General features: G+C 38.1%; 1 protein-coding gene across 1 annotated transcript; it reads right to left on the bottom strand.

The window, feature by feature from the left end:
* Nucleotides 1–4: 4 nt before the first annotated feature.
* NOL11 (nucleolar protein 11) lies at nt 5–25,260 on the bottom strand. The gene is made up of 18 exons (XM_081317651.1): nt 25,120–25,260; nt 22,664–22,777; nt 21,652–21,708; nt 20,815–20,960; nt 20,503–20,560; nt 19,085–19,226; nt 17,918–18,115; nt 17,203–17,279; nt 12,608–12,731; nt 11,042–11,139; nt 6,881–6,946; nt 6,233–6,417; nt 5,264–5,389; nt 4,537–4,764; nt 3,058–3,136; nt 1,424–1,516; nt 379–486; nt 5–152 (listed from the first exon to the last, which is right to left on the bottom strand). The coding sequence occupies exons 1-18, from the start codon at nt 25,249–25,251 to the stop codon at nt 39–41; spliced, it is 2,145 nt and encodes a 714-aa protein (XP_081173777.1). The 5' UTR covers nt 25,252–25,260; the 3' UTR covers nt 5–38.
* Between the last annotated feature and the right edge of the window lie 1,465 nt (nt 25,261–26,725).

Below are 26,725 nucleotides of genomic sequence, written 5' to 3' on the forward strand. Positions count from 1 at the left end.
CAGATTCATAATAATAATTTAATGAAGATGTGCGAATTTCAGGTAAGCTTTATAACTTCTATGGAATATAAGCCTTTGTCTTCTGGGTGATTTATTCTCTGTAAATGTTTCAGACTTCCTTCAATCTTGTTCAATTCTGAGTAAAAACGTACCTAAAAAGTAAAAGTAAACATTTAGCCAATAAGTAAACCTGCATTTTAATATATCATTTCTCTTGAGAACCACAGTAATAACTGACCACGTAGAATGCATAAAACAGCAGAGATTTATGTTTTTTGTAGGAGTTGAAAGATAGATCTGGTATCTCTATTGTCTACAATAACTACGATCAATTTCTGCTTGTAATTATTATAATTATTAAAATGGAGGAAAACTTACTTGGGCTCTAACAAACTTGTGTAACTTTGAAAGCAACCCTCTTATTTCTGGCAGCATAACAACAACTGTAAAGTGAGCATCTAGTAGGAGGCACAACCAGTCCATAATCTGAAAATAAAGTCAAAATACACAAAACACACAAAATACACCTTAGTATTAGCCATTAAAATGCAAGACAGTCCAATATCTCTACAGAATTTTGTTGCATACCTACTTGCAGTTTACCCTTTTAATTTCAGTATTGATACTGAACATTCTGAAGAAGGCAGCATATTTAATTATTGCTTTTATTTTTATTTGTTTGCAATCATGGTAATTCTGGGAAGAATTTACCAAATCAGGTGTTTCCATAATTTTAATCCCAGGCAAGAGTGACCTTCATTCCTATCAGTGTGAATACATTTCTAGCACAATTTCTAATGCCCTTTTCCCCATGAAATATAGAAACATTCCCAGCAATGCAATCTCACTCATAATCACAGCTATCTGATCAGTTCATTGCCACACATTTAACTAGAAATATGTTGCTATGCATTAATTTTTAATACAGGGAGTACAATTTGGGCTACTAAAATCTAGTTAAAAGGGACATCACATTAGGGGATGTTCCCAGCATATATTGCAAACCAAATAAAGGCATTATAGGAGTAGAAGCTCTAATGCAATCGCAACAGTTATCAATGTGCTCATATTGTTTACGGGATGCCACTTGTGATCTACAAGCAAGATTAGATTTTCTGTATTAATGGTCTCTTCACTTTTTCACCTAACAATACAATATATTGAAACCAAATTTAGCCATTCTGTATTAGATTCATTAGAACAAACAGGCCTAAATTGAATTTACCTGTCTTGAATTTAGGAATAGGTGGCAAACAAATCCAATTAATCATTTTGTTATACGTATAGTCTATTATCCCAGTGACAGCTAGAAGAATTATCTCCTTATTTTTTCAGAGGCACTAAATCTGAATATGCTCTAAAGATTTATTTGGGCATATTTAAGAATAACTTGATAACTTTTCATAGGAATTTTTTTCTATACCTGTTGTATGGTCAGAGGAAATACTCCAGGGAAGTGTGTGGAAGACTCTTTACTACACTGCACATATACGTACTGAAGATACTGGAGGAATAACTAAAGAGAAAACAATAAAATCAGATGTTGCTGAATTCAACGGTTATGTGCAAAGAATCCTTCAGTCCTTTTAAAAAGAATGACTTGTGTTTTATTTTGTGGTGTAACTGAGACACACCATATATGAACAAGCAAAAATAACTATTTTCCAAACAAAGACCCTAACAGCAGAGCTCCCCAATCTTTCTGGCTTTGCAGACCAGCTGGGTTGTGGGGGAGAGGGGATGGTTCCACATGAACGGTGGGCAGGTGCACGTGCACACGCTTGCCTGCTGCTCGCACAAGTGGGGATGCACTTCCATGGCCCAGTTCCAAAGGGCTCAAGGCCCAGTAGTGGGCTGCAGCCTGGGGGTTGGGGACCCCTGCCCTACAATAAAACCTCCTTTTCGGGATGCAGTGAACTGAATTTCAGTCTGGACTCTCCCCCCAGATAAAATCTGATAAATACAAAGAAGTCTAGATGGGGGAGTTAAATTTGTGTTAATTTTATGATGTTCATGTTGATTACACAAATATTATTTGTGCATCATTTATATCGACACAATTGCAGGGATCTCTTCTGCTAGAAGAGCATACAGATAGTTCTTGATTTACAATAGTTCATTTAGTGACAATGACACTGAAAAAATTGACACGACTATTTTTCACACCTAGAACCTTTGCAGCATTCCCATGGCCATGTGATCAAAATTCAGAAACTTGGCAATTGACTCATATTTATGATGGTTGGTGTTTCCTGAGGTCATGTTATCACCTTTTATGACCATTTGACAGAGCCAGTGGGAAAGCCAGATTCACTTAACAACCATGTTACTAACTTAACTGCGATGATTCACTTAACAAGTATGGCAAGAAATTACAACTGTAAAATGGGGCAAAATTCACTTAACAAGTATCTGACTTACAAACAGAAATTTTAGGCACAATTATGGTTGTAAGTCAAGGACTACCTGTATACATAGTGCAGGGTTGAATTGGGAGTTCTTGGTGATCTTCAAGCTTGATGGTTTTCTTGCAGACAATGCATCTGATGATGTTACTTAATCTGATCATGAAACATGTGCAAGAAAGTCACCAAGCTTGGATTCATCTAAAATTTTATTTATTTACCAATTTATCTCATTTATATACCTGTCCATCTCACTAAAAGCAATTCTAGGCAGTGCACAAAAAATCTTTGTAAGAGCAGTAAAGGGGAAGCTTTATTACAAATATAACTCCCTATTCAAAGTATAAAATTTAGCATTACAGGAAGAGATGAATAACTGCTTAACGGAGACTGCCAAATGGAGATACAGAGAGCTAGAGTCTTCAAAATATAATGCAAAATATAGGATTTCAACCACAACCTAATAGCTCATAACAGAAAGTATATACATGATGACTTTTATAAGTTATTTATAAGTAAGATTTATAAATATAGGCTTCTGTATCTTAACATTAAACTATCAGATATAAAAGCGACAACTTCAGTGAAGTCATAAGCAAATATAAAATTAATTTGACAGTTACTGAATTCTGAAGAACAAATCAATACTTACTATGACTTCCCTTGCAGACAGGTCTTTCAAATGAGGTAAAAGAAATGTTTCACTGTAAGCTGAACAAATAATTGTATTTCTGCATAAGGTAGAGATACCGGAGTCAAGGATCTACTTCGATGCAGATTTGTATCTTATTTTATTCCCTTTTTTTGTGAAAGCAGTACTTTTAAAACTAAAACCTTTTTAAAAAATTAACAAGCAAAGCAGTCTTTGTTCATCAGACAAAGAACTGAATGATCCAAATTACAGAACAAGAATCAAAACCTGGGGACTTTGCAAATTAAAGCTGCTGGTCCTAGAAACAATTATATCAAGTCTTTCATTCTCCCAGAAAGAGGAAAAAAAATTGACTAGGATTTTACCTATATGGATTAGAAAGAGTTAACTGTGATTGTTCATGTCAATACTTCTATGCATACATCATGAACGCCAACATCAACTTTTCAGTGAAGATTTAGCAGAACCAAGTAGCAGTATTGCTACTTCTTGGTTCAAGAGAAAAGAATTCCTTTCTGTAGGCAGTTTAAGGTAGAGAGATAAAGTTGGGGCTGAGGATCATGAGTTAAAAGTAAACATATATTGACCGGTGGATCCTCAAAAAAGAAATGCAACTAAGGAATGCAAAGACCTGTTTGGTCTTTATCTTTGCAATCAGATATTGTAGCAGTGCAGCAGAGAACAGTACATGTAATCCTTTACTTTTCAGAGGAATTATAAGATTTACTTCTCTCTGTATCCATTTGATTTTACGGCAATGATGGGATACTTGTGGCTCTACAGGTAACTTCCAAAATATATCATTCCTGAGTAGCCACATTGCCTAAGGTGCAGCTCAAGCAAAATTGTTAATATTCTAGTGTACTGTGCTAGCAAAAAGTCTAATCTTGTGGTACTTTGTTGAAAAATAGCCTCACAACAACTGAGGTTAGCAATTAAGACATTTAGTAAACCAATCTCATACACAACTTTGTTTCAGCTGCATATGTATTTTGGAACAATACTGGTAAAAGCTGTTAGGGATATGATAAACAATCTAAAAACAATCCATATCAAAGTCTACTCTCACATACTATTTAACCAATTACTTTGATTAAAAACAATCTACATTGACCAGTGTTTCAATATTTTATTCAGACATTTTAAAAAAACAACAACCATACCTTAATATATGTTTTAGACATAACTACTCCAACAAATGTTGTTTTTATGCAGTAGTTTCCCAAGTATATATACTTTTATGTAAATTTTGGAGATGAGACTGAAATAAGTTGCTACAATCTGTTCACTGCTTTTTGGTGCATTACTACATTTTGCTTCCAATTAATGCATTTTTTTTATTGTATACCACAATCAATTGAGAGGCCAAAGATTACTTCTGAAGGTTATCGCTTTCAATTCAGATTATACTGAATAGGGAGAACACTAACGATAGTTTCTTTTTCATCAGTCACATCAATAATATATTCCAAAGGATACAGCAATGATGCTTTCTGTGGCCCAACTGGACATATTACACTTAGGTCTATTTCTTGGGATTTCTGCATTGTCTGCGTATCACAGCTATCTTCTTCTATGAGTTCAAAAGTACAGCCATTCTGTACAATTTTAGATAGTTCATTCACTTTGTTGTTTTCAACAGCATGAACATGATCTGGTGCAAAATCTGAATTTATATTCATCGTTTCAAGGTGGTCATCACCAATGCTACAAAGAAACAAAATGTCCACAGATACTCATTTAAAACTACTCTTCAAGTTGAAACAATAATAAATCTAAGACAGATTGTTTGCTGTTAAAATAGAAGAACATAGGGAAAATTTGCTTTTGGCAGGCAAAGTTGATAGCGATAATAGTACACCAGGGATGGTGAAAGCCATTATAAGGTTAATTGCTTGAAGATTAATTTTTCCAAATCCGAATCAATTAAAAGAAAAAAAAGAATACAAAATCTGAATTTATAAAAGGGAAATTTTTAGGTTCATGCAGTATTAAGCTTGTAAAATGAAAAGTTCTGCAAAGAAAAAGATGATTTATAGTAGTTGTCATTTCTTCAGGTTGTCCATATGGTGATCTAAGACTAGTGCCATCTTTTCAGCCTTTTTATAAACAGAAATTAAACTGGAAAAAAAGCCCACTATTTCAAAACAAACTTTTGCCAGTACTATTAATAAATTTAAATACAAACAGAAGTATGTATATTTACCTCAGAAAAATCTTCAGGCAAGTACAAATAACTGCTTCAGGGATATCAGGAAATTGCTGCAGACAGAGCTGCAATAGATGTATATCTGTTTTCTCGACTGCAATTGCTATCAATTCTGGACACATGCTGGAAGATAAGATACTGAAGTTCTCAATATATTTAACATTATTATGATTGGTTGCACAGTCAGCCACGTTTAGATTGGATTTGGCATTTGTGTCTACCCATTGACTCCCTATTATTACTATTATTTTATCCTGCCCTTGTTTATATATAAACTCAAGGGGACATACATATCTAATACTGCTACTTCCTATTTCCTCACAACAGTAAGTCTGTGAGGTAGGTTGGGTTGAGAGATGGCGACTGGTCCAAAAGTTACCCAGTTGGCTAAGGAGGAGGCCTAGAACTCAGTCTCTTGATTTTTAAGCCAGCACCTTAACCACTACACCAAACTAGCACTCTAATGTATTAACAATTGTATTTTTCTGTGTATATTTCCATACACCTTTTGAAAAACTTTCTGGTATAGTAAAGGTAAAGGTTCCCCCGCAGATGCGTGCTAGTCGTTTCCCACTCTAGGGGCCGGTGCTCATCTCCGTTTCAAAGCTGAAGAGCCAGCGCTTGTCCGAGGACGTCTCCATGGTCATGTGGCCGGCATAACTAGACGGCACGGAACGCTGTTACCTTCCCACCGTAGTGGTCCCTATTTTTCTACTTGCATTTTTACGTGCTTTCGAACTGCTAGGTTGGCAGAAGCTGGGACGAGTAACAGGCGCTCACTCTGTTACATGGCACTCGGGATTCAACCCGCCAAACTGCCAACCTTCTGATCGACAAGCTCAGCGTCCTAACCCACTGAGCCACCCTGTCCCTTCCTGGTATAGAAAGTACCCAATTCTCGGGAGCTATTGTTAAATGTTAAATGTGAAGCAGGCTGTTTGTTAGAAAAGATTACATATTTATTACCTATAAGAGAGGCCTTGTGTTTGAATCAGTTGTACCAAGCAACTGCGAGGATAGAATGAAGATTCTGTTTTCCATCTGTTCGCAAGAGCAGATACTATATATCCAACTGATGCTTGAAAGACTGTCCCTGGAGTGCTAGACAAAAATGCCAGTAGTTTTTCTTCTACAGTATTCTGAGAAGCTCCCTAAAAAAAGAGAATATTTTACTTATTGGTTCCAACTTAATTATTTTCTTCTTTGCTAATTAAAATTATTAACTACTGGACTAGTCGCCCAACATGGTTATTGTAAGAGTTTGGTCCATTAATTCTTCATGAGACCAACTCGGTAAAGAGAAACATTTTTAGATACTTGTGAAATATTTTATCTCTGGCTCTGTTTCTGTAGTTTACAGAGCAATTTTTTTAAAGAATCACACTGGCTAGAAGATTTGTTAATTACACTTAAAAATGCTAATTAATATAACTATGATAACTTCATCTCTAATTTGCTTTGCTGATACTTAAAGGAGAATTACAAATTAACTACTCATTTAGCTACATATTTCACTTTAAGAGTCATGTTTAAAGACGCATTTATATATAGAGAAAATGCCACTCCAGATTACCTTGTCACCCTCTGCTTTCAATAGGGAGTGTTCATAATTACCTTAATAATGTTAAGAAGCTGTTCTACTGTCAGGGTCCCATCTTGAGCATTCTTTCTTGATCTCAACTGCAATATTTGACAAAGAAATTAAGATTCTCTGAGACAAGTAGATAACATTCCTCCAAAACTAGTAAGCAAAGATTATGTTTTCAGTGAGATCTCACATTCTAACAGGAACCCAATTCATTTATTATGAAGGTACCATCTGAGTAAATGTTAAGAAAGACATTATCAGATGAAAAGGATCATGTGTCCCAGGTATTTTTAACACGTATGTCAGCAGTGATTTTATCCTCTACAAATGTAACAAATACATTTAAAAGTGTCTTTTCTGTACCACAAAAACCCACACTCCAGAATGGATCCAAAACAGAAGAAATATACCATCACTGGCCCTCATGCACGAGTTGAGGAAGGGAGGTGCTGGGGTGTGGTGCAAATGCAGGGAGGCCAGGGAAAGAAGGTGCAGGTGCATGAGAAAGCAGAGAGGCCTGGAAAGGAGTGTGTGTGTGTGTGTGTGTGTGTGTGTGTGTGTGAATGAAGGGGGAAGGAGGGTGCTCTGGGTGTAAGTGAGCAAAGGGGGAAAGGAGGGGGTGTTCAAAGACAGGCTGGGTAGGGGGAGATTTACCCAAGTGACTTACAACCTCACCCACAGTTTTCCCCAATGACTTTGCCAGCGGGAAACTGGCAGGAAAGGTTGCAAATGGCAATTTCGTGATCACAGGACACTGAAACCGTTCTTAAATGTGAGCTGTTTGGCAGTTAAGTAATTGTGGAGGTCCTGCAATGGCCAGAACTTTGAGGACCAATCATAAACCCCTATGTTAAGCATTGCCATAATTCTGAACAGTTGCTGAACAAGTGATCATCTCTCGAGGACTACCTGTATGAGTTTTAGTGCTGCCTTAGGAATAAAGCTATCTGGGTGACTTAGTCACTCTCTCTCAGCCCTAGGGAAATGGCCATAGCAAACCATTTCCAAACATCATGCTAAGAAAAACAATGTACTTGTCAAGGCACTGCCAAGAAGAGCAGGGGTCTTCAAACTTGGCCCTTTTATGACTTGTGGACTTCAACTTCCAGAATTCCTCAGCCAGGCACACCTGGCTGAGGAATTCTGGGAGTTGAAGTCCACAAGTCATAAAAGGGCCAAGTTTGAAGACCCCTGGCCAAGAGTATAAAATGAGTCAAAATCACAAAAGAACAAAAACATCCCTCCCCTCCCAACTTCCCAGTTAGGATTAGACTAGTGAATGTTGCTTACTGGTTTGTTTGGGGAGGTGAGTGGTGGATATTATGTATTATTATACTATAAATATTTATAATCAATCAATTAATCAATCAATCACCAACATCTCCCTATCCCAGGTCCTCGGGAAGGACTTGATAGGTGGATTAAAAATACCAGATTCAGTGTGAACATCTGGCTGACTGCGATGAACCAAATATTATAAATATTATAGAAATAGAATAACTGTGGCAAAAGAAAGCAATAGTAATAGGTCCCTTGGATGCAATCCCCAAAATAACTGGAGGACCATTTGAACAACATCGGCACTGGCAAATTCACCATCCATCAAATGCAAAAGGCAACTTTATTTGGAACAGCTTACATCCTGCGCCGATATATCTGTAACACTACGAAACATCCACATCTGCTTATCCCAGGTCCTTGGGGAGGACTCAACGGGCAGACAAAAATGCCAAATCTAGTTTGATCATCTGGCTGACTGTATGATGATGAAGCATATTCAAATTATATTATATTATGAACCTTACATGAATATCTCAACTCAGTTAATACATTTTACGTTTTGAAAAAAGAAATGGTGTTCTGAGAATCAAGGCTAAAAAGCCTGGGTTAGCAGCCACAGCACGAGGGCTAGATCTGATGGCAACTGCTTGAGAGGTGCATTTAGAACAGACATGTCAAACTTGTGACGTCATACAACGTATCGGGACGGTTTTGCCATTACCGGCAATGGGGTGGGCGCGGCTTCCATGTGACACATCCAGCCCACTGGCCTGCAGTTTGACACCCCTGATTTAGAAAGAGTAGCTTTTCCACTTGTTCAAAGATGATCCAGCTACTTTTTTTCTACTGAGGGGAGCCACCTAGTGATCCCACCTGGAACTGCCATGTTCTGATGGGTTCCAAAATGACACCTTTTACTGGCATTAAAGAAGGGGAAAAGAAACTTCCCTCAAGGAAGGCTTTTCGTAAAAAATGTGCTGGGGACACTTCTAAAGTTGGGTGACTTTAATACTCCTTTTAACACAAACATGTTGGCTGCATGAATTTTTCTCAGCAGCTTCTGAAATAGTTTTTCTTCCCCACTGTCAGAATCATATGATGAATGAAATTGAAAAAAGGCAAGAAAGGGCTCAAGAAAAAAGAACCAAGAGCCTCATCACCTAACAACAATAATAAAATGGTGCATTAGAATATCTGCAAGAAATAACATATGCTTGCAAGCGAGAACTGGTGGGACCACAAAATAGAGAAAGTAATAGAAAATGAAGAAGCTAAAGTGCTCTGAGACCTTAGAATTCAAACAGACAGGCACCTGCTGCATAATACCCCAGACTTAACAATTGTCAGTAAGAAAGACAAAAAAGTCTAGATAGTGGAAGTGACAATACTTTGAGACAATAGAAGAGAAGAGAAAGAACTGGAGAAAATCACAAAATACAAAGATGTGCAAACAGAAGTAGAATGACTATAGCAAAAGAAAATGAAAATAATACTTATAGCAGTAGGGGCCTTGGGTACAATCCCAAACATCTGGAGAACCATTTACACAACATTAGCTTTGACAAAATCACCATAAGTTAATTGTAAAAGGCAGTTTACTTGGAACAGCTTCCATCAATGCAATGAAACCTTTAACACCATCAAGGCAACATCTGCCTATTCCAGATCCTTGGGGAGGACACAATAGGTGAATAAAAGTACCAGCTCCAATCTAAATAGCTAGCTGATTGTGCAACCAACCATAATGATGTCACACAATCCTTAGTTTACCTGGTAGTTGTCACATGCCTGTCCTACAACAACACAACCACACACATAACACACACTCATGCTCTAGCTTGGAAATAAATAGCCTCAGAAACAATGCTATGCGATACAATTCACTGATTAATTGCATTCTATTTTCTACTGTATACATCTTTAAAATGTTGAAATACATGTTAATATTTATTTATTTATTTTTATTATAAGGCAAACGATATACACATGGACAAATTTTTGAACTTTTAAAATGCCAGTATACTCAACATACGTAAGATAAGATCAAGGGCACATTCCTGGAGAAAGAATTTGCATTTAGGTAAGAGAAAGAGAGTGCTCTGCTCTCATTAGTTTTGTATCTCAGATTACCAGAAGGGAGAAAAACCAACTGAAGATTTTCTTCTCTTCTGTCCCAAGCTAATTCTCCATAATCAACATCCAAGCAAGTTAGCCATGCCTGAACACTCATCTTCCTTGATACTGATTAAAACACACAGATGGGAATATGCTAGCTCACGTTAATTCCATTAACATTTATGCTTTCCTGTCCATCCACAAGGTGACACACTGGCCTATTGGAGAAAACACAACCACATCATCCACCACTGTTGACCCAAATCTGAACAATTAAAAAAAAACAGCTGAGACATTTTTAGGGCTAAGCAGATGGCTACTAAGTGCATGGATTCCACTATGCAATGTCAACTACAATCCAGTGATCAATAAAATAGTATTAAAGTAGTAGTATAAAATATTTTGGCTTGAAAATATATAGAGTTAAGAATATGCACATTATACCAAGGACCGGAAGTTAATTATTAGGCTTAGCCTGCATGGAAATCAGTAAGATTTGATTGGTCATAATTTTTCACATCAAGTTTAGGGACCATAGATGATTAATTTTGTTTCAAGTCATCTGAAGTAAAACCTTTCAGAAATAATTGAAGAAAAGCAATTTCATAATTGTCATATTACTTTATTATTCAACAATTTAGAGGCCACACAACTTCATGAGACTCTTGCTATTACTCCGCACAATCAAAAGATTAACATAATCTATACCACACTGAATATGTTTTATATAAGAAATTATATTACATATATAGGAAAGGAAATTAAAAATAATCACATCAAAATGAACATACCGGCCTCTTAGACTCATCTTTAGCAGGCTTATCAGGTTGGGCATAGATCATGTCATCTTCCTGAAGCCTATTCCAATCAACAGGCATAGATTTTATTTCTGGAAAAGTATAATTTTATTTTAAAGGATGCAAAATATTTCTTGTTATTCCCCCCCCACACACACATACATTTGTTCATCTTCTGACTCAAAAACGTACAAGAAAATGTACATTTTGATCGTATGTTCCAAAAGATTTTTATTTAGGATCCTGTGACAATAACATTTCTGTCATCCAGTTCTCAGAGCCCTCATTTTGTCATTCGGAGAATATCCAACTAGATATATTCTTTCACTTTACAGATTATTAGAGCTATAGAAGATTACCTGGTTATTTAATTGGATTATTTCCCCTGATTTCTTAATAGAAATAATACTGCAGTGTTAAAAGAGAAATATAAGCAGCAAGAAATAGACCTTGGTCCCAATCCTAAAAACTAAACGTGCAATTTTCTTCAGGCTTTTGTATGACCTTTAAAAAAAGATGTGGGTGCACCTCTTCTGAAACATTTTTAAAGCATGGCCAGTCCTATTTTTTTTTATGCCAGCCTCCCACAGCTTCCAAGTCCTGCATGAACTTCATTTTCATAATTGGCCTGTTCTCTTCTTCCACAGGGCAAATTTCTCCTCTCTTTTAAGTTGTAAGGTGATCGGTAACTCCCTTGCCTTATCATTTAAAGAACCATAAAAACACAGATGAACTTCAATCATTAAGAAACCTTTTTATTGGGGCCTTTTAAAAACAATTCACAACTTTCAATTCATGGACTAATAAACATTACAGTTGGTTACCCTTAAGAAATAAGCAGGAAGAGAATTAATTGTCACCAGCTTTATTAATTGCATTCTTAGAACTTGGAGGAAATCGTTACAGCTTTTGTACTAAAAAGCCTAAGAACTATGCCTTCTATTTTTTTTTCCTTTTTATAATCCTGTAATCCCTTTTAGCAGGGTGGAGTCAGGGAGACTGAATGGCGCTGAGCAGTTACTGGCCAAATGCCCTTCCTGATGCCTATACGAAGTTTGCAGCAGGTATTTTTTTTCTCTTTGCACCCTGATAAAGTAACATTTGTGCGCTGCCTAGGATTGAACTCTCAACCTTCTGAATGGGAGGTGAACATCTTCACTTCTAGGCCACCGCACCGCTCAACTATGCCTTCTAATAATAAACAAAGCATAATATAAAGCCTCTGGTTTAAACGGTTAACATGTAATTTTTCCAAAAGCACTTTTACTATTTTATATATAGAAATGATGCTGATTCTGTAAACCGCTTAGAGCAGAGGTCCCCAACCTTTTGGGCATCAGGGACCGGTTATGTGGAGAGAGGTTTTTCTATGGACCAGAGGGTGCGTGGTTTTGTGTGCTGCCTGTATCTTGCAGATGGGGCTTTGGTTGTTTGTCCGGACCGGTTGCTGGCATGCCGCGGCCCAGGACTGGTCCACGGACCGGGGGTTGGGGACCCCTGGCTTAGAGGGTGCTGAATGTAAGTTCTATTGCTATTGCTATAATTGAAAAACATTCCTACCAGAAATGTATGTATCCTTGCTTTTTCCAACTGCAGCAGCCAAAGACGATGTTTCGCACTGGTATAGGATTACTTCTAATTCTCTGCCATGTATTATGAATAGCTTGTCATCATAAGCCCAACACTGAAATAAACAAATACATATACAAATAATTAGTGAACATATACGCTTCCAACTTTTATCTTTATTACCATTCAGATGGTGCCTTTGGGTTGGAAAGGCTAATTGATGATTAATTTTTCAGAAGAAATTAAATAACAAGATGTGACCTCCTTTATATTTTATACACTAGATAAGAAACCTATCTAGTCCTGGTGTTTTGCCACTTGCCATTTTTAACATTATCTGTTTAATCGCTACTGTGTTTAGAGCAAATAAAAATGATTTTTGTATATCATCTAAATGCAGTAAGTTAATCTTATTTAAAAAGGCTTCTATTCAGAAAAGATTTATGTTGGAGCTACGTTTAGCTACGTTTGTTTAGCGTATGGCATATCATACATGGATGGAGCTATGTTAGCCAGGAGAGAGGGAAATTTATCTGTAACTCAAACCTCTTCATTATTACCTGGCCTCTTATTACAGTAGAAGTATCTTACTTTATTGAAACTGGGATTCCTAAGGCTTTAATCGTTACCTGTCCTGGTGATAGGATCCTGGATATACAGTATCAATAAAAGGCTTAGGGGGGAGATGCCCATTATCAAAGGTGCATGTCTTTTTTTGTTCCAGACCCGAATGGAGCTTTTTGGGGGACATATTACTTATATTATACGATTTCTAAAAGAAGAAAAAAATGGCTCATGGCTCTGTCTGTAGCTGTGTCCATTGCCTTGCTGAATATTCAAATTATGAAGGTATGTCCCAAATAATTTGCCTTCAAAATAATGTAATTTCGAAAATGGAACTATCCATTTTCCTTGTATGTGAGGCTTAGATATGCTCCTTCTATTAATTTTTAATTTTTTAGTATTGAACACAAATGTTTTCCTTTTTGAGGCCAGATTTCATTCTTCCAGCAATCTGTAGATATGTCAGCCGTAATACATTCCAGCCTTTGCTGAGTAATTTTTGCTGTATCTTTAATTTATTCATGAGGTCTGAGTGGACCATTTTTGGATATGCAATTACACTTTTCTTACTATAATTATCTCCAACATAAAAACCATTTAGGTAAGAGGCTAATGGTGATATTTTTAGACTTACTATTTTCCTCATAGAGTTGCATGCTTTTATCAAGCTTTGTCTTATAATAGTTTTTTATCCTGTTTTGGGTTGGGAGATTGCCAGCAAGGCTGGATGGAGGGGTCAAGCAGGGACCCAGTTTGGAATCCTTGCAAAGTCGCAAGTGGCATAAGTTTGATCTCCCACAAGATCCATGAAGCCTTATCTGGTCCTTCCCAGGGGAAGGCAAGCAATCTGGGGAGATTCCTGTAACTTAGGCAGAGAGCAATAAACTGCTTATTATAGCTGTTTATGGGTGGCTCTGGTTGCTTGTACCTGACATTAGCGTCCCTGTACCAGAAACATCTATGGAACCCATTAGTTAGACCAGCTCCTTCCAGTACTGGTATTCTGCTGTTCTGGGATTTTATTCCACAAAACCTGACTAATATTATGTAGTAGTTGTTCTTACCACTTTCCAAAATATCTGTAGATACTAATAAAATAGTGTTCATTATAACTTATCCACAAATCCTTAATTTTGAAATGTAATACATTCATCATCTGTGTAGATTTCTGATAAATTCTATTCATTTGACTTAAAAACATTCATCTTCTACTGCTTTCGTGGTGCCCCATTTTATGGTTAACAATCATAAAACTGCCATTTTTTGAAAAAAAGATTGCCAACATTCTGAGGCAAAATATTTTATTTGCAATTATACAGCAAATTAGAATTAAATAAATTGTTTTTTGACATTCCAATTAAACCCCAAAATTACTGGACCAAATAAGTACAATAGACTTTTTGTTAATTGATGCATAATATTCTAAATATCAATAAACTGTACAGGTAGACTTCGACTTATGGACTGTTTAATGATGTTTCAAAGTTAGAATGGTCTTAGAAAAAATGATTTATAACCTGTCCTCAAAGGTACTACTGTTGCACCACCCCTGCAGCCATGTGATTGCTATTCAGGCACTAGGTATGTGGCTCGTGTTCACAATTGTTTGCAGCATTCTCCAGTCATGTGATTATCATATGTGACATTCCCAGAAGGTTTCTGATAAGCAATATCAATTGGGAAAGCTGGAATAGCTTAATGATGATGTGATTCGCTTAACGACATCATGATTCACTTAACGATCAAAGTGTTTTACAAACATGGTAAAAATGGTTATAAAATGGGGTCATCACGTGATTTGTTTAGTGATTCACTTAGTGAACCACTTAGAATACCAGTCCCAATTGTGGTTATAAGTCGAGGACTACCTAAGTGCAGTTGTATCAAATTCGGCAATCTCTTAATGCTAAGGTGGCCTTCTATTTTCTGACAACTTGTCGTATCACTTGTAAACCTGCAACAATACTTCAGTTGCCTTCTAGAACAAAATTCTTCCAGCCAAATTTATTCAAAGCTTTCCTTACTTTTTGTGTAAATCCTGATTGAGTCTCGTCTGATATACATGTAGAGGCCAATGTTATTTATACTTTTATTCCTTTAATTAAAATAAGTCCTATTTTTTGAATATTTTTCTACTGCAAAATCTGTATTGGTTTTAAATAAAATGGCTACCCTTTTTGACTTGTTAGTCCCTCCCACCAAAAATAATTTTTTCAAAATCTTATCTGATATGGAGGGAATTGTGGGCTGCTTGAACGATAGAATTCTCATACATTGTGTTCTTGCTGGCAGCCACTCTGCATGTAGTAGATCTATCAGAGTGAATTCACAGCGGAGCAGCTGGTTCAGGGACAGCCTAATAGCTTTTCTATTGCTCCAACGCCCTCTATTTACTCTCTTGTCATAAATTTGCAAAGTAACCTGGTTAGTTTGCAGACTGTAGTTATATTGGTCATCTCTGTAGGTGTTCAAATTTTTGGGAGGAGAACAAGGTCCTTCTCTAGTTTCATTTTCTGAGTTAGCCATCCCATGTCTGTCCATGGTTATCCTCCCAAGTCCTTCTACAGTATTTGGGTGACTCCTAACAAACTTTGCAAAAGATTTTCAGGCAGTCGACCTGAACTGACCCTGAGAAAGCAAAGAAGCAATATACAAACTGTGTTACCCACAGCTGCAGAAACTGCTGAGGATGTTCCAGAGGAAATGTTGATTGGCCTATTCAGTGCATTGCCAGAACCTGAGCAAGTTAACATCATTCAAAGATTGGATGACCTAAAAGAGGCACTGACAACAACTCAATCTACAGCAAAGCCTTGGTGGAGCAGTGGGATGATGCCTCCTTAAGTAACACCAGCTGCCTGCAATTAGTGCAGGTTCGCATCCCACCAGGCTCAAGGTTGACTCAGCCTTCCATCCTTCCGAGGTAGGTAAAATGAGGACCCAGATTGTTGGGGGCAATTAAGCTGACTTTGTAATAATGCCGCTTGGGGTGTGTGTGAAAGCCCTAACAAGCAGGCATATACATAGAATGAAGGCTACTGCTAAGCTTGTAAGCCGCCCTGAGTCTTCGGAGAAGGGCGGGATATAAATGTAATAAATAAATAAATAAATATGATTCCTGTAACATGACTGCTGAGAGATCCCTTCTCCATCTTAACTCCCAACACACATAGAACATATTTAAGCGCATTATGTTAAGCGCCAGCTCCTTGCTTTTCAGTTCACATTATCCGTATATTGATTTTATTTTTAATTAATTTTGTTAATGTTTTCCTCCACCATGTTTTTCTTCAATGCCAGAGTGTCTTAGTCATCACTGATTTACCCAAGTCTTTAATTCTTTGTCTGTTCAAGGAATTACCCTTCATAGACATCCTTTTATTGCTTATTTTGCCAATTAGTTGGATATTAGTCAAAGAAAACCAGCAAAAATAATCTGAAAAGCTGGGTTGGGAGAAGAGCAATTGGCTCAACACTCCACCTTCTCTGATGTCTGGTCTAACCCATGTCTAATTCCACTTTACAAAATAATGAAATTCACTGCTTTATTTCATTACAAAACAATTATATTCACGTGGCATACACAACCTTTATCAAGCTGTATTTGATTTTGAACAGAATGGTAGCACTCTCTAAAAAAAAAGATGAAGCCAAAGCAAAGTGAAAGCTGATTGAATTTAACTTTTAATTGTTACTGAATTAAGTATATTTAATGTGCTAATTCCCCATGTATTAGACTATTTCCTCCATCAATCAAATTAAAAATTATATGATGTTTTGCACTGGAGATAAATTCTCTGTGTTTAATCACACTTGATGTTCTGTTCTGTTCTATTCTCTCTTAGCAAGGTAAGAAAAAGGATCACCTAGGATTGAGCTTCCCTCATATCATAGCTTAATATGTTCATTGACAAAAGAGAAACATTTTAAAACACGGACATTTCTTCTTAGATAAGCATGGGTTTCTATTATGACAAAATTGTCATAGATATGTTAAAATCAAGTAACTGTTCTCAGCTTACTTGTCCTGTTGTTCCTTGTGGCAAATCTTTTGATGCTTCTAGAGTCTGAAACTTAATATTCCATATTGAAAAGCAGTCTACCAAGAGGAAACACAAAATTCATCAAACAGTGAGCGATTTACATATGCAGTTCTCATTTATAAAATGTCACTTGGAAACTAATTAAAAGTATGCTGGCAAATATAGCGGACCCCCACAGTAGTTACCACATCAGATCATTTTTGTTGAATGCTATTAATAATCAAGTGTCGCATTTCAATAGGGTAGGGCTGGACAATTAATTTCTCAAGGGGCCATATGAGAAATTGGGACTGTTGTGGAAGGCGGATATCCTGCCCCCACGACCACAGATACTGCACCATCATCCCTGCTGCTGCTGACACTATGCTCCCCCCTGCTGCTGTGGGATGGATTGGGACTGCCCACAGGCCACATTTGGCCTGTGGGCTGTAAAACGCCCAGGTCTGCACTAGAGCATTGGAAAGAATAATGTTTTCTGGAATCAGTGTCTCATTTTCTACCACTTTGTGGAATCTTTCCTGACTTCCCTCGCTGCTGATTATCAGTAAGTTCCAATCAAGTTCCATTATTTTTTAATTCTACATATCATGGTCCTTATTGTTAATGCTTTTCCAAATGTTTCTTGGATGTTTTCCTTTTGTTTTGATCCAACTGTTAATCTAAGTTATTTCAATTGAATTGTTCAATTGTTTACCTCTGACATTACTTTCTGAGGAATCCAGGCATCCTGTTACAGCAATATGATCTTTATCAAGAATCACAATTGAGGTTCCTTTAAGAATACCTCCACTCACACTGAGTTTGAGCAGAAACGATATTGGTAAAATCTGTGTATCTTCTGTTTTATTCTCTTGTAGTGGTATCAGGATCTTATACACACAGCCACTGGAATCTGTATACAAAATTCAAGTCACATCTTCATTTACAATAATAAACATGAAAACTAGTTAAAACAGATCTATGAACTTCATCCACTGGTATAGCCATCCCTTTCTTCACTATGGGGGATCTACAGTACATAGTGCATGTATACACACACACACCCAAGCCTTAGCTAAGGAACTAATCAAAGAATTAAAAATAATGTCACTTGCCAGATTACTTCCAAAAGCTGAAGCAAATTTCCCTGCCATGTTTGTCTATGGTAAAATGACTAGTAACTATCAACCCTGGAGTAATATAGCTGGCCAAGCATTTACATAAAATTCTCCCATACAGCCTAAAACAGCCTTAAATATTCAATATCTAAAGGAGCAAATAAATAAAAATAAATACCATTCTCTTATAATATTGATCCACATCATGCACTATGATGTGCTTTAATTCAGGGGTCCCCAACCCCCGAACCATGGACCAGCCGCGGTATGCCAGCAATCAGTCTGCACAAACAAAGAAAGCCCCATCCACAGAATGCAGGCAGCACACAAAACCACACCCCCGCCCCCTCCGGTCCACGGAAAAACCTCTCTCCACATAACTGGTCCCCAGTGCCCAAAAGGTTGGGGACCTCTGCTTTAATTCATTCTTGCTGGTGGGAGTTTTGCTAGTGTAATTTGTAAGCCATAGTTTGTTTAATGTTATGTGCGAACCAGGCTATTATGACTTCTCCAAAATACTAAGACTACTAAAACAATGTTTAGCACCATATGTAATTCTAATTAGGGTCCAGAACTAAATGCATTTTATATGTTTATGCTTATATAACTATAATAGAAAATAAGACTATTTGTAAACTCCTGACTAATGAGCAGGACACGTATTTACAAAGCACTCTCAGGGTTTTTTTGGTAAAGTAAGACTGTCATGAAACTGGGGCTCCGTTTTAAAATTAAACATAATTAGAAAATACAGTTACACTTACATAAGCAAAAGAGTGTGATAACCGTGTTTTTCAAATATGCCGCAAAGCTCAGTGCAGTAGATGACCCAACTCCTTGTCCAAATTTAAACTTCTGAAGGATGTACGGATTGCAATGCTGCACATATATGAAGTAATTCCCATCCTGAAAATAAAGGCTTTTTAAATATCTCTATCTAGCTCATGAAAATATCACCAAAGCAAGCTAATAATAGTTTACATCTCATACCCAAGGGAACTGAAGCGCCAATTAAGTAACAGAAACGATAATACAATATGAAACGCATGCCAATATAGTCATTGTGAAAAAAGCAGTGTCAAAGGAAGGCAGTCTAAATAATGTATGGGTAGTCCTTGACTTTGACTATAATTAGCACTGGAACTTCCACTGCTAAGCAAAGTAGTTGTTAAATAAGTCTTGCCTGCTCCTATTACCTTTTTGCCACTGTTGTTAAGGGAGTCACCATGATAATTAAGCAATCATGCGACTGTTAAGCAAATCTGGATTAACCCCCATTGACTTTGCTTGTTGGAAGCCAGCTGGGAAGGTCACAAATAGTGTTCCTGTGACTACAGATACAGTGCAATGTTTGTTTAATGTGTACAACGTTCAACAGGTTATAATTCACATCTTTCAGCAGCATCATAATTTTGAATGGTTGCTACACAAAAGAACACAAGTCAAGGACTATCTGCAGAGTTTCTTATCTTTGTATCTGTAAGAACCAGGAAGATGAACCAAACAGAAAAACTATCTTCTTCCACCCAAGGCAAGGCCTGGTTCATAAACATGGTATTTTAGCAGAAGAATTTCTAAAAAATTAAATTTGGCCAATTACTGAAATTAAAATAGCTTTTCTACATTTGAACACTGCTTCATTATATTGTTTAAAAAACACCCTATTAATTATCTAGTGCGGGAATATTTTTACAGAAGTCAGTTGATCAGATCCATAACACTGACATCTGGACTTTTTAAAAAATAAAGAGAAACACTTGATTTTTATAGATCTGAACATTTGATCAAATCTTTAGTCCTCATAAAACTGCCAAGAGTCATCTGACTGCAGAAGATATAAATGCAGTAAAAATAAAGAAATAAAGCAAAGTTCTCAAATACGTCTCTGGTGTTTAAAGTGATAATACTATTCAGCCTTCAGAAAGTCAATATCTGTCGATACTGAAAAATAGAGCTGAACATTTTTATACCAATGTCCCAGGACTGGGAACTCTGTCACAACACTTATTGTACTGATATAAATAAAAGATACATCAACAATAAAACAATACAAAGATGCATCAATAATACGTCAAGAATGGTTTATATATAACTATTATCTTACTAGAAGCAACATCTTAGCCGCATACATAAAATATCTATCATTTGGCTACTTTACAACTATCTAAGATTTAATACTCACCTCCTCAGTAATGAATAAAAGAACATTCCTTTTAACTCCAATTAAAGCATCACTCCATCTAAAAATAAAATACATGGTTATTGCTACAGGGAAAAAAATGCAATCAAATGGACTTTACTGCAGCTACCAAGCACTGTGTTGTGGATTGGGGTCAAGACAAGGTGATATCCTGAGGATGTAGCAGAAAGAAGAGGGCATCTTCTATGATTGGGTTCAAGTGAGAAAAAAATCTCAATTCTTTCATTTGATGAAATATCAGGATCACTATTAAATTTTGAATTACAAAGTTACTACAGGGAGCGTGGCACTCACCTAATCATTTCTTTGGAAATAACATTTTCAATTTCTTGTTTTGGATCTGCTAGCAAAGCATCCAAACTCTTAACAGCTCCACCCTTGAACAGGACTAAGGGTTCGGTCTGTGGTAATGAATGTATCCGATATACATCTGATGACAGCTGCAAGATAATTTTAAAAAATGAAATGAGACTATATATACACATACATAAGGCAACAAATGAAAGGGCTCCTTGTGAAAATAAATATTTATTCTAATGATATTTTTTTTGTTCATCCAGCTTCAAAAATCTCATGCTCCTAGTCAGCAGGGGAATAGGCTTCATTCCAATTCTACATAAGTGAACTTGCACAAGATTCATGTCACTTGCTTTTCATTCACTTTTCCAAAATGGGAATATTTTCTTGTTCCAACAAAACAAATCTGATTATGATTTTAAAGAAAGAATCTTCACTGCAAATAGGATTCTACTCAGTTGAGCTGATCTACTTTTTTATTTCTGGAGATAATCTTGTCTTTTGGTCCCTGTTTTGATGAAGGAAATCCCACTGTGATGTGTAAAAGATAAGAGTACAGTCTGATTATCGTTATGGACCAACATAGGGAGGGGGAGGAAAAAGAAAAAAATGATATTTTTACTAATTCCTGATATCTCTGCAATTCTCTACACAATCCTGCATAATTTTCTGAGCAGCCTTTCAATTCTCCACTGCGGTTTTGAACTGAAGGAAAAATATAATTAAATAATCACTGCAAGCAAAAATCTCCATCTTCCTTCAATAGAATTCTTTGCTGAATTCAGTGTTTAGCTGCATGAGATAATTACTTTAAAATATATTATCAGTACTTACTGTCGCTTTAAAAACTTTATCCAAGTCGGTATCATCTTCTTTCCAGATCTGTAAAACCTTTTAAAATTCACACAATTACCATTTTAGAAAGATCACAAAGAAGTGTTTGCTAACTATACCTTTTGAAGCTTGGAGAAAATAAATTACTTTTGAGATACATTTAATATTAATCTTAAAATATTTGATTTTAACGGCACACAAAAGTACTTGGCTGAAGTACTGAAATATATCTGCATATATTCTGGTACAAGTAAAGGAGTCCCTGTGGATTTTACTCTGCTAGTCGTTGCCAACTATAGAGGGCAGTGCTCATCTCTGTTTCAAGGCCATTGAGCCAGCACTGCCTGAAGACATTTCTAGGGTCATGTGGCCAGATGATGTCACAGAGTGTTGTTACCTTCCCACCAAAGTGGTACTTATTTATTTATCTACTTGCATTTGCATGCTTTCAAACTGCTAGGTCAGCAGGAGCTGGGATGAGGCTGGGAGCTCACCCCACCGTGTAGTGTTTGGGTTTCGAATATGGGCTGCTGGTTTTCCAGCCGACAACTCCAGTGTTGTTAACCGCCGAGTCACCACGCCGCCTATATACTCTGGAGCAGCATCAAATACATACATCAAATAAATGTATGAAAGACAGGCAAAGAAATAAGGATGCAGTCTTGCTTTTCCTTCTTGTACTGACTTCCTGGGCAAGAGAACTCATTCCTACGAACATTTTGTTTCTCATCTAAGATTTCAACTTCATTTTACTAAGGAATAAAAGATTTAACTTAATGGAATAGACAACATATTTAGCATTTCCGCAGCATGAAATGTCACAACTTATTTGTTTACATAGGCATTTCCTTTTCCCTTTTTTCCTTCCCTAGAAAGGGAAAGTACCAAAAAATGAAAACAAACTTTAAATAAAGCCTTTCATTAACTTCTGATAAGATTCAATAAAACATTGTTAAGAAAAACATTGAGAAAATTGGTACACATCCATAATCATTTGGATTAGAAATCATACCTTGTCATCATGAACAAGAATGAATTCTTCTGTTTCAGAGTTCCATACAGCTGGACATGAAATTGTTTGCCCTTGTTTGACTGACCAGCAACCCAGTGGTTTCTGATCAGATACCTTGGAAAAAAGAAAGTTCCAAATAAAATGGGTTGCTCAGTAATTCCGGAAATCAGAATAAAATATCACATGAATCTGAGTTCAAGTACATGATTTGAATCCACTAGAAAAAAATTAATATCTTTTAAGCATTCTTAAACATGAAATATTATCCAACTGATTAATTTTTAAATCATAAGAATAGTAAGATATATTATTAGAACAATTAACCAGTGGAACAACCTGCCTCCAGAAGCGGTGAATGCTCCAACACTGGAAGTTTTTAAGAAGAGACTGGACAGCCATTTGTCTGAAATGGTATAGGGTTTCCTGCCTGAGCAGGGGGTTGGACTAGATGACCTCCAAGGTCCCTTCCAAATTATTATTATTATTATTATTATTATTATTATTATTATTATTATTATTATTATTATTATTATTATTATTATTATTATTAATCTGGACCTGAGTGTTCAAAATGGGTATTTCAAAATTATTCCACAATTCAGATACACAACTAATACTTTCATTTTACTTTTTAATTCCTTATACAATTTGTTTTCCATTTAAGAGCTGTATCTCTTAAGGCAGTGGCCCCAACCTTTTGAACATCAGGGACCGGTTCTGTGGAGAGAATTTTCGGCGGACCAGAGTGGGTGTGCGTTCATGTGCTGCCTGCATCCTGCAGATGGGGCTTCACTTGTTTGCATGGCCCGGTTTCTGGCATACTGCGGACTGGTGCCAGCCCATGGACCGGGGGTTGGGGACCCCATACAGGGGTCTTCAAACCTGGCCCTTTTATGACCTATGGACTTCAACTCCCAGAATTCCTCATGCTGGCTGAGGAATTCTGGGAGTTGAAGTCATAAAAGGGCCAAGTTTGAAGACCCCTGGGTTAGTACATGTTCAGTTGCATACGTTGCCAACTTTAGCTTGCATGAATGTAGGCAAAGTAAGTCCCAAAATGTTAACCACTATCTAAAATTATTTGAATTATATTTGAGCATAATTGGTCTTCTTTACATTACAGTCTGCACCTATGTATTTTATTTTATGCATTTCAATACATTTTTCTGACAAGGGGCACTACTCTTTAAAAAGATCCATTGCATGAATCTCTGGTCTAACTGAAGAAAACAATGTTTCAAGAACCAGACTGAAGATTAAAGAAAGCAAAGGCCATACAGGTACTCCTCAACTGACAACCACAACTGAGGCCAAAATTCCCACTGCTAAGCAAGACAATGAAGTCAGTTTTGTCCCATTTTACAGTTGCTCTTGTCACAACTGTTAAGTGAATCATGGCAGTTGTTAAGTTAGTAAGTAACACGGTGAATCTGGCTTCCCCACTGACTTTGCTTGTCAGAAGGTCGCAAAAAGTGATGACCTTGGGACACTGCAACCAGTCATAAATCACGCCAGGTGCCAAGTGTTCACATTTTGATCACTTGACCACGGGGAAACTGCAAAGCCTTATATATAATACTGCTCAAAAACAAGGCTAAAATGTCTTTCCAAACTTTTAACAATTGGAACAAATGGCACGCATGTATGTGTGCTCGCATAAAGCAGACATGTCAAACACAAGGCCCGGGGGCCGGATGCGGCCCGCCAAGTGGTTTCATGTGGCCCGCGAAGCCATCCTGGAAACAGTGAGGGAACGGCCCCCACTGCCTTGGCCCTGGCCCAGAGACCCTCCTTCTGCCAGAGACCCTCAGATCTGTCCCACTCCTGCCCAGGCCCCCATGGGCACCCTTCATGCGAACGATGTAGAGCTGGCCACGCCCACCCAGTAGGCCACGCCCACCCTGGCCACACCCACCCGGCCCCCTGAGGGCAACCGCAGTGCTGATGCGGCCCTCAATGAAATTGAGTTTGACACCCCTGGCATAAAGGATAGTTTCCCCCCCCCCCCACGCCTCAAACTGGCGCCTTCCACAAGGCCAGGACTTCGGTGCCCAGAATTCCCAGCCCAACAGAAGTGGGTGCAAGTTGTCATTTCACAGGTTAAGGAGCCTGCTAAAAGCAGAGAGAAATGTCATCTGCGTGTCGAGGTGATAAGAACAGATTCAAAAGGGTCACAACACGAAACCCTCGGCGCCCCTAAAGGATCCCATCATTAGGACGAGGATGCGCACTAAGAGCCCGGGCTCCCTTACCCGAGTTAAGAGGGGCGCACATGCCGCATCCGGGATGCCAAAAGACACCGAAAATCCTTTCTTAGTTGCCGCCGCCCAAGGAATCGCCCGGATTTTCGCGCCCCGCTTGCCCTTCAGCAGCACTGCGCGACCACGTCCCTCCCTCGCAGAGCCCCAGGACAGCGGGCATCGACCCTCTCGCCAGCGCCCTTGCTCTGCCTTTACCTTATACAGCGTCACCGTCCGACCTCGATCCGTGAGCAGCACCCGGTCAGCGGCCGGCTCCAGCCCCAGCGGCGCCTGAGGGGGAGTCCCGGGCAAGGTGCACAACGTGAACCTCTCCCGGAAAGCCGCCATTTTACAAAGCCCGCGAGAAGCTGCATTGTCAAGCCTCGCGAGAGGGAAGATCGCAATGCGCCTGCGCTAGAATTCCACCCCACCCCCCCTTACCCCCCCCAAACCCACCGTAGTCCGCAGGCGCAGTTGCCTTCAACCTGCAGCGCTCTCTGTTGGAAAGCAAAAGCAAAAGCGTAGAGTACTTGGGCCAGAGGTACTATGGAGCTTTAACGTTGGGATGAAGGAAAGCGCCTGGGATTGCCTTACTCGTTTTGGAGAGACGTTTTGACCTACTTATTCCTATAACCCAGCTTTGTAAATTTCCCCGAAAGACATATAGGTTGGTTTTACACAACAGCAAACCAGCCACTGATCTTTGGGTGGTGTACAAACCTTGGTGGAGCAGTGGGCTAATGCCTCCTTAAGTGACACCAGCTGCCTGCAATTAGTGCAGGTTCGCATCCCACCAGGCTCAAGGTTGACTCAGCCTTCCATCCTTCCGAGGTAGGTAAAATGAGGACCCAGATTGTTGGGGGCAATTAAGCTGACTTTGTAATAATGCCGCTTGGGGGGGGGCGAAACCCCTAATAAGCAGGCATATACATAGAATGAAGGCTATTAAGCACATTGGTTTGTGTAAGCCGCCCTGAGTCTTTGGAGAAGGGCGGGATATAAATGGGATTAAAATAAAAAAAATGTGTGTGTGCTGCAGTCATTAGAGAATCTACTCACTGTCTGAAGCTGGCGATGGAAATTTGTTACCTTGGTTTACTGCAGTTTATTGTAGCTTATTGTGTGTTTTCAGTATTTTGGTACGTAGAATTTAGAGGGGCATCGTCTTATGTGGCACATGCCAACATTTGCCAACAGTGGCCTGCTGATTTTATGTAGCGCAAACAGCAAACTTCGTGCAAAAGAATTAATGGACAGTAGTTTGCTATCGAGAGAGCCAGTTTGGTTTAGTCAGCAGAGGTGTCCTTGGAAACTTTTAAGGCTTGTGGACTTCAACTCCCAAAATTTCCCAGCCAGCAATTCAGCGTGGCTGGCTGGAAACTCTGGAAGCTGAAGTCCACAAGTCTTAAAACTACCAAGGTTGGACACCTCTAGTGGTGGTTAAAAACACCTGGCTAGAAACCAGGAGACCAGACCGGGATTTCTATTCCCACTTTAGGCACAAAGCCAGCTGGGGACTTTGGGTCAATCACACGCTCTCAGCCCTCGGAAAGAGGTGAGGGGGTACCACGTCTGCAATCTTACCAATAGAACTGCAGTCCAGGCAGTCACCAGGAATCAAACCTGATTGGAAAGCACACAGTCTCGTACTAGGATGAAGTAGTATCCGAGCAGTTTAAGCCCCTAGCCTAGGATATTCCATTACAAGGATATTCCATTACATTATGAAAAAAAGAAACTTTACCTATACAATCCACAATGAGCAAGAAATGCTGAATACATAATTAAGTTTCTCAAAATGTCTCAACAAACACAATGGTTA

Source organism: Vipera berus (genome assembly GCF_964194415.1).
Source record: "Vipera berus genome assembly, chromosome: 2".
Taxonomy (NCBI): Eukaryota; Metazoa; Chordata; class Lepidosauria; order Squamata; family Viperidae; genus Vipera; species Vipera berus.

Bases quoted from the DNA above. Each gene is read 5' to 3' on its own strand.
- NOL11 (XM_081317651.1), bottom strand. From the start codon at position 25,251: ATGGCGGCTTTCCGGGAGAGGTTCACGTTGTGCACCTTGCCCGGGACT. The intron at 11,140-12,607 runs GTAGGAATGTTT...ATACTTTTCCAG, and splicing joins CAAGGATACATACATTTCTG to AAATAAAATCTATGCCTGTT. The intron at 6,418-6,880 runs GTAATTATGAAC...CTCTTTTTTTAG, and splicing joins AGCTTCTTAACATTATTAAG to GGAGCTTCTCAGAATACTGT.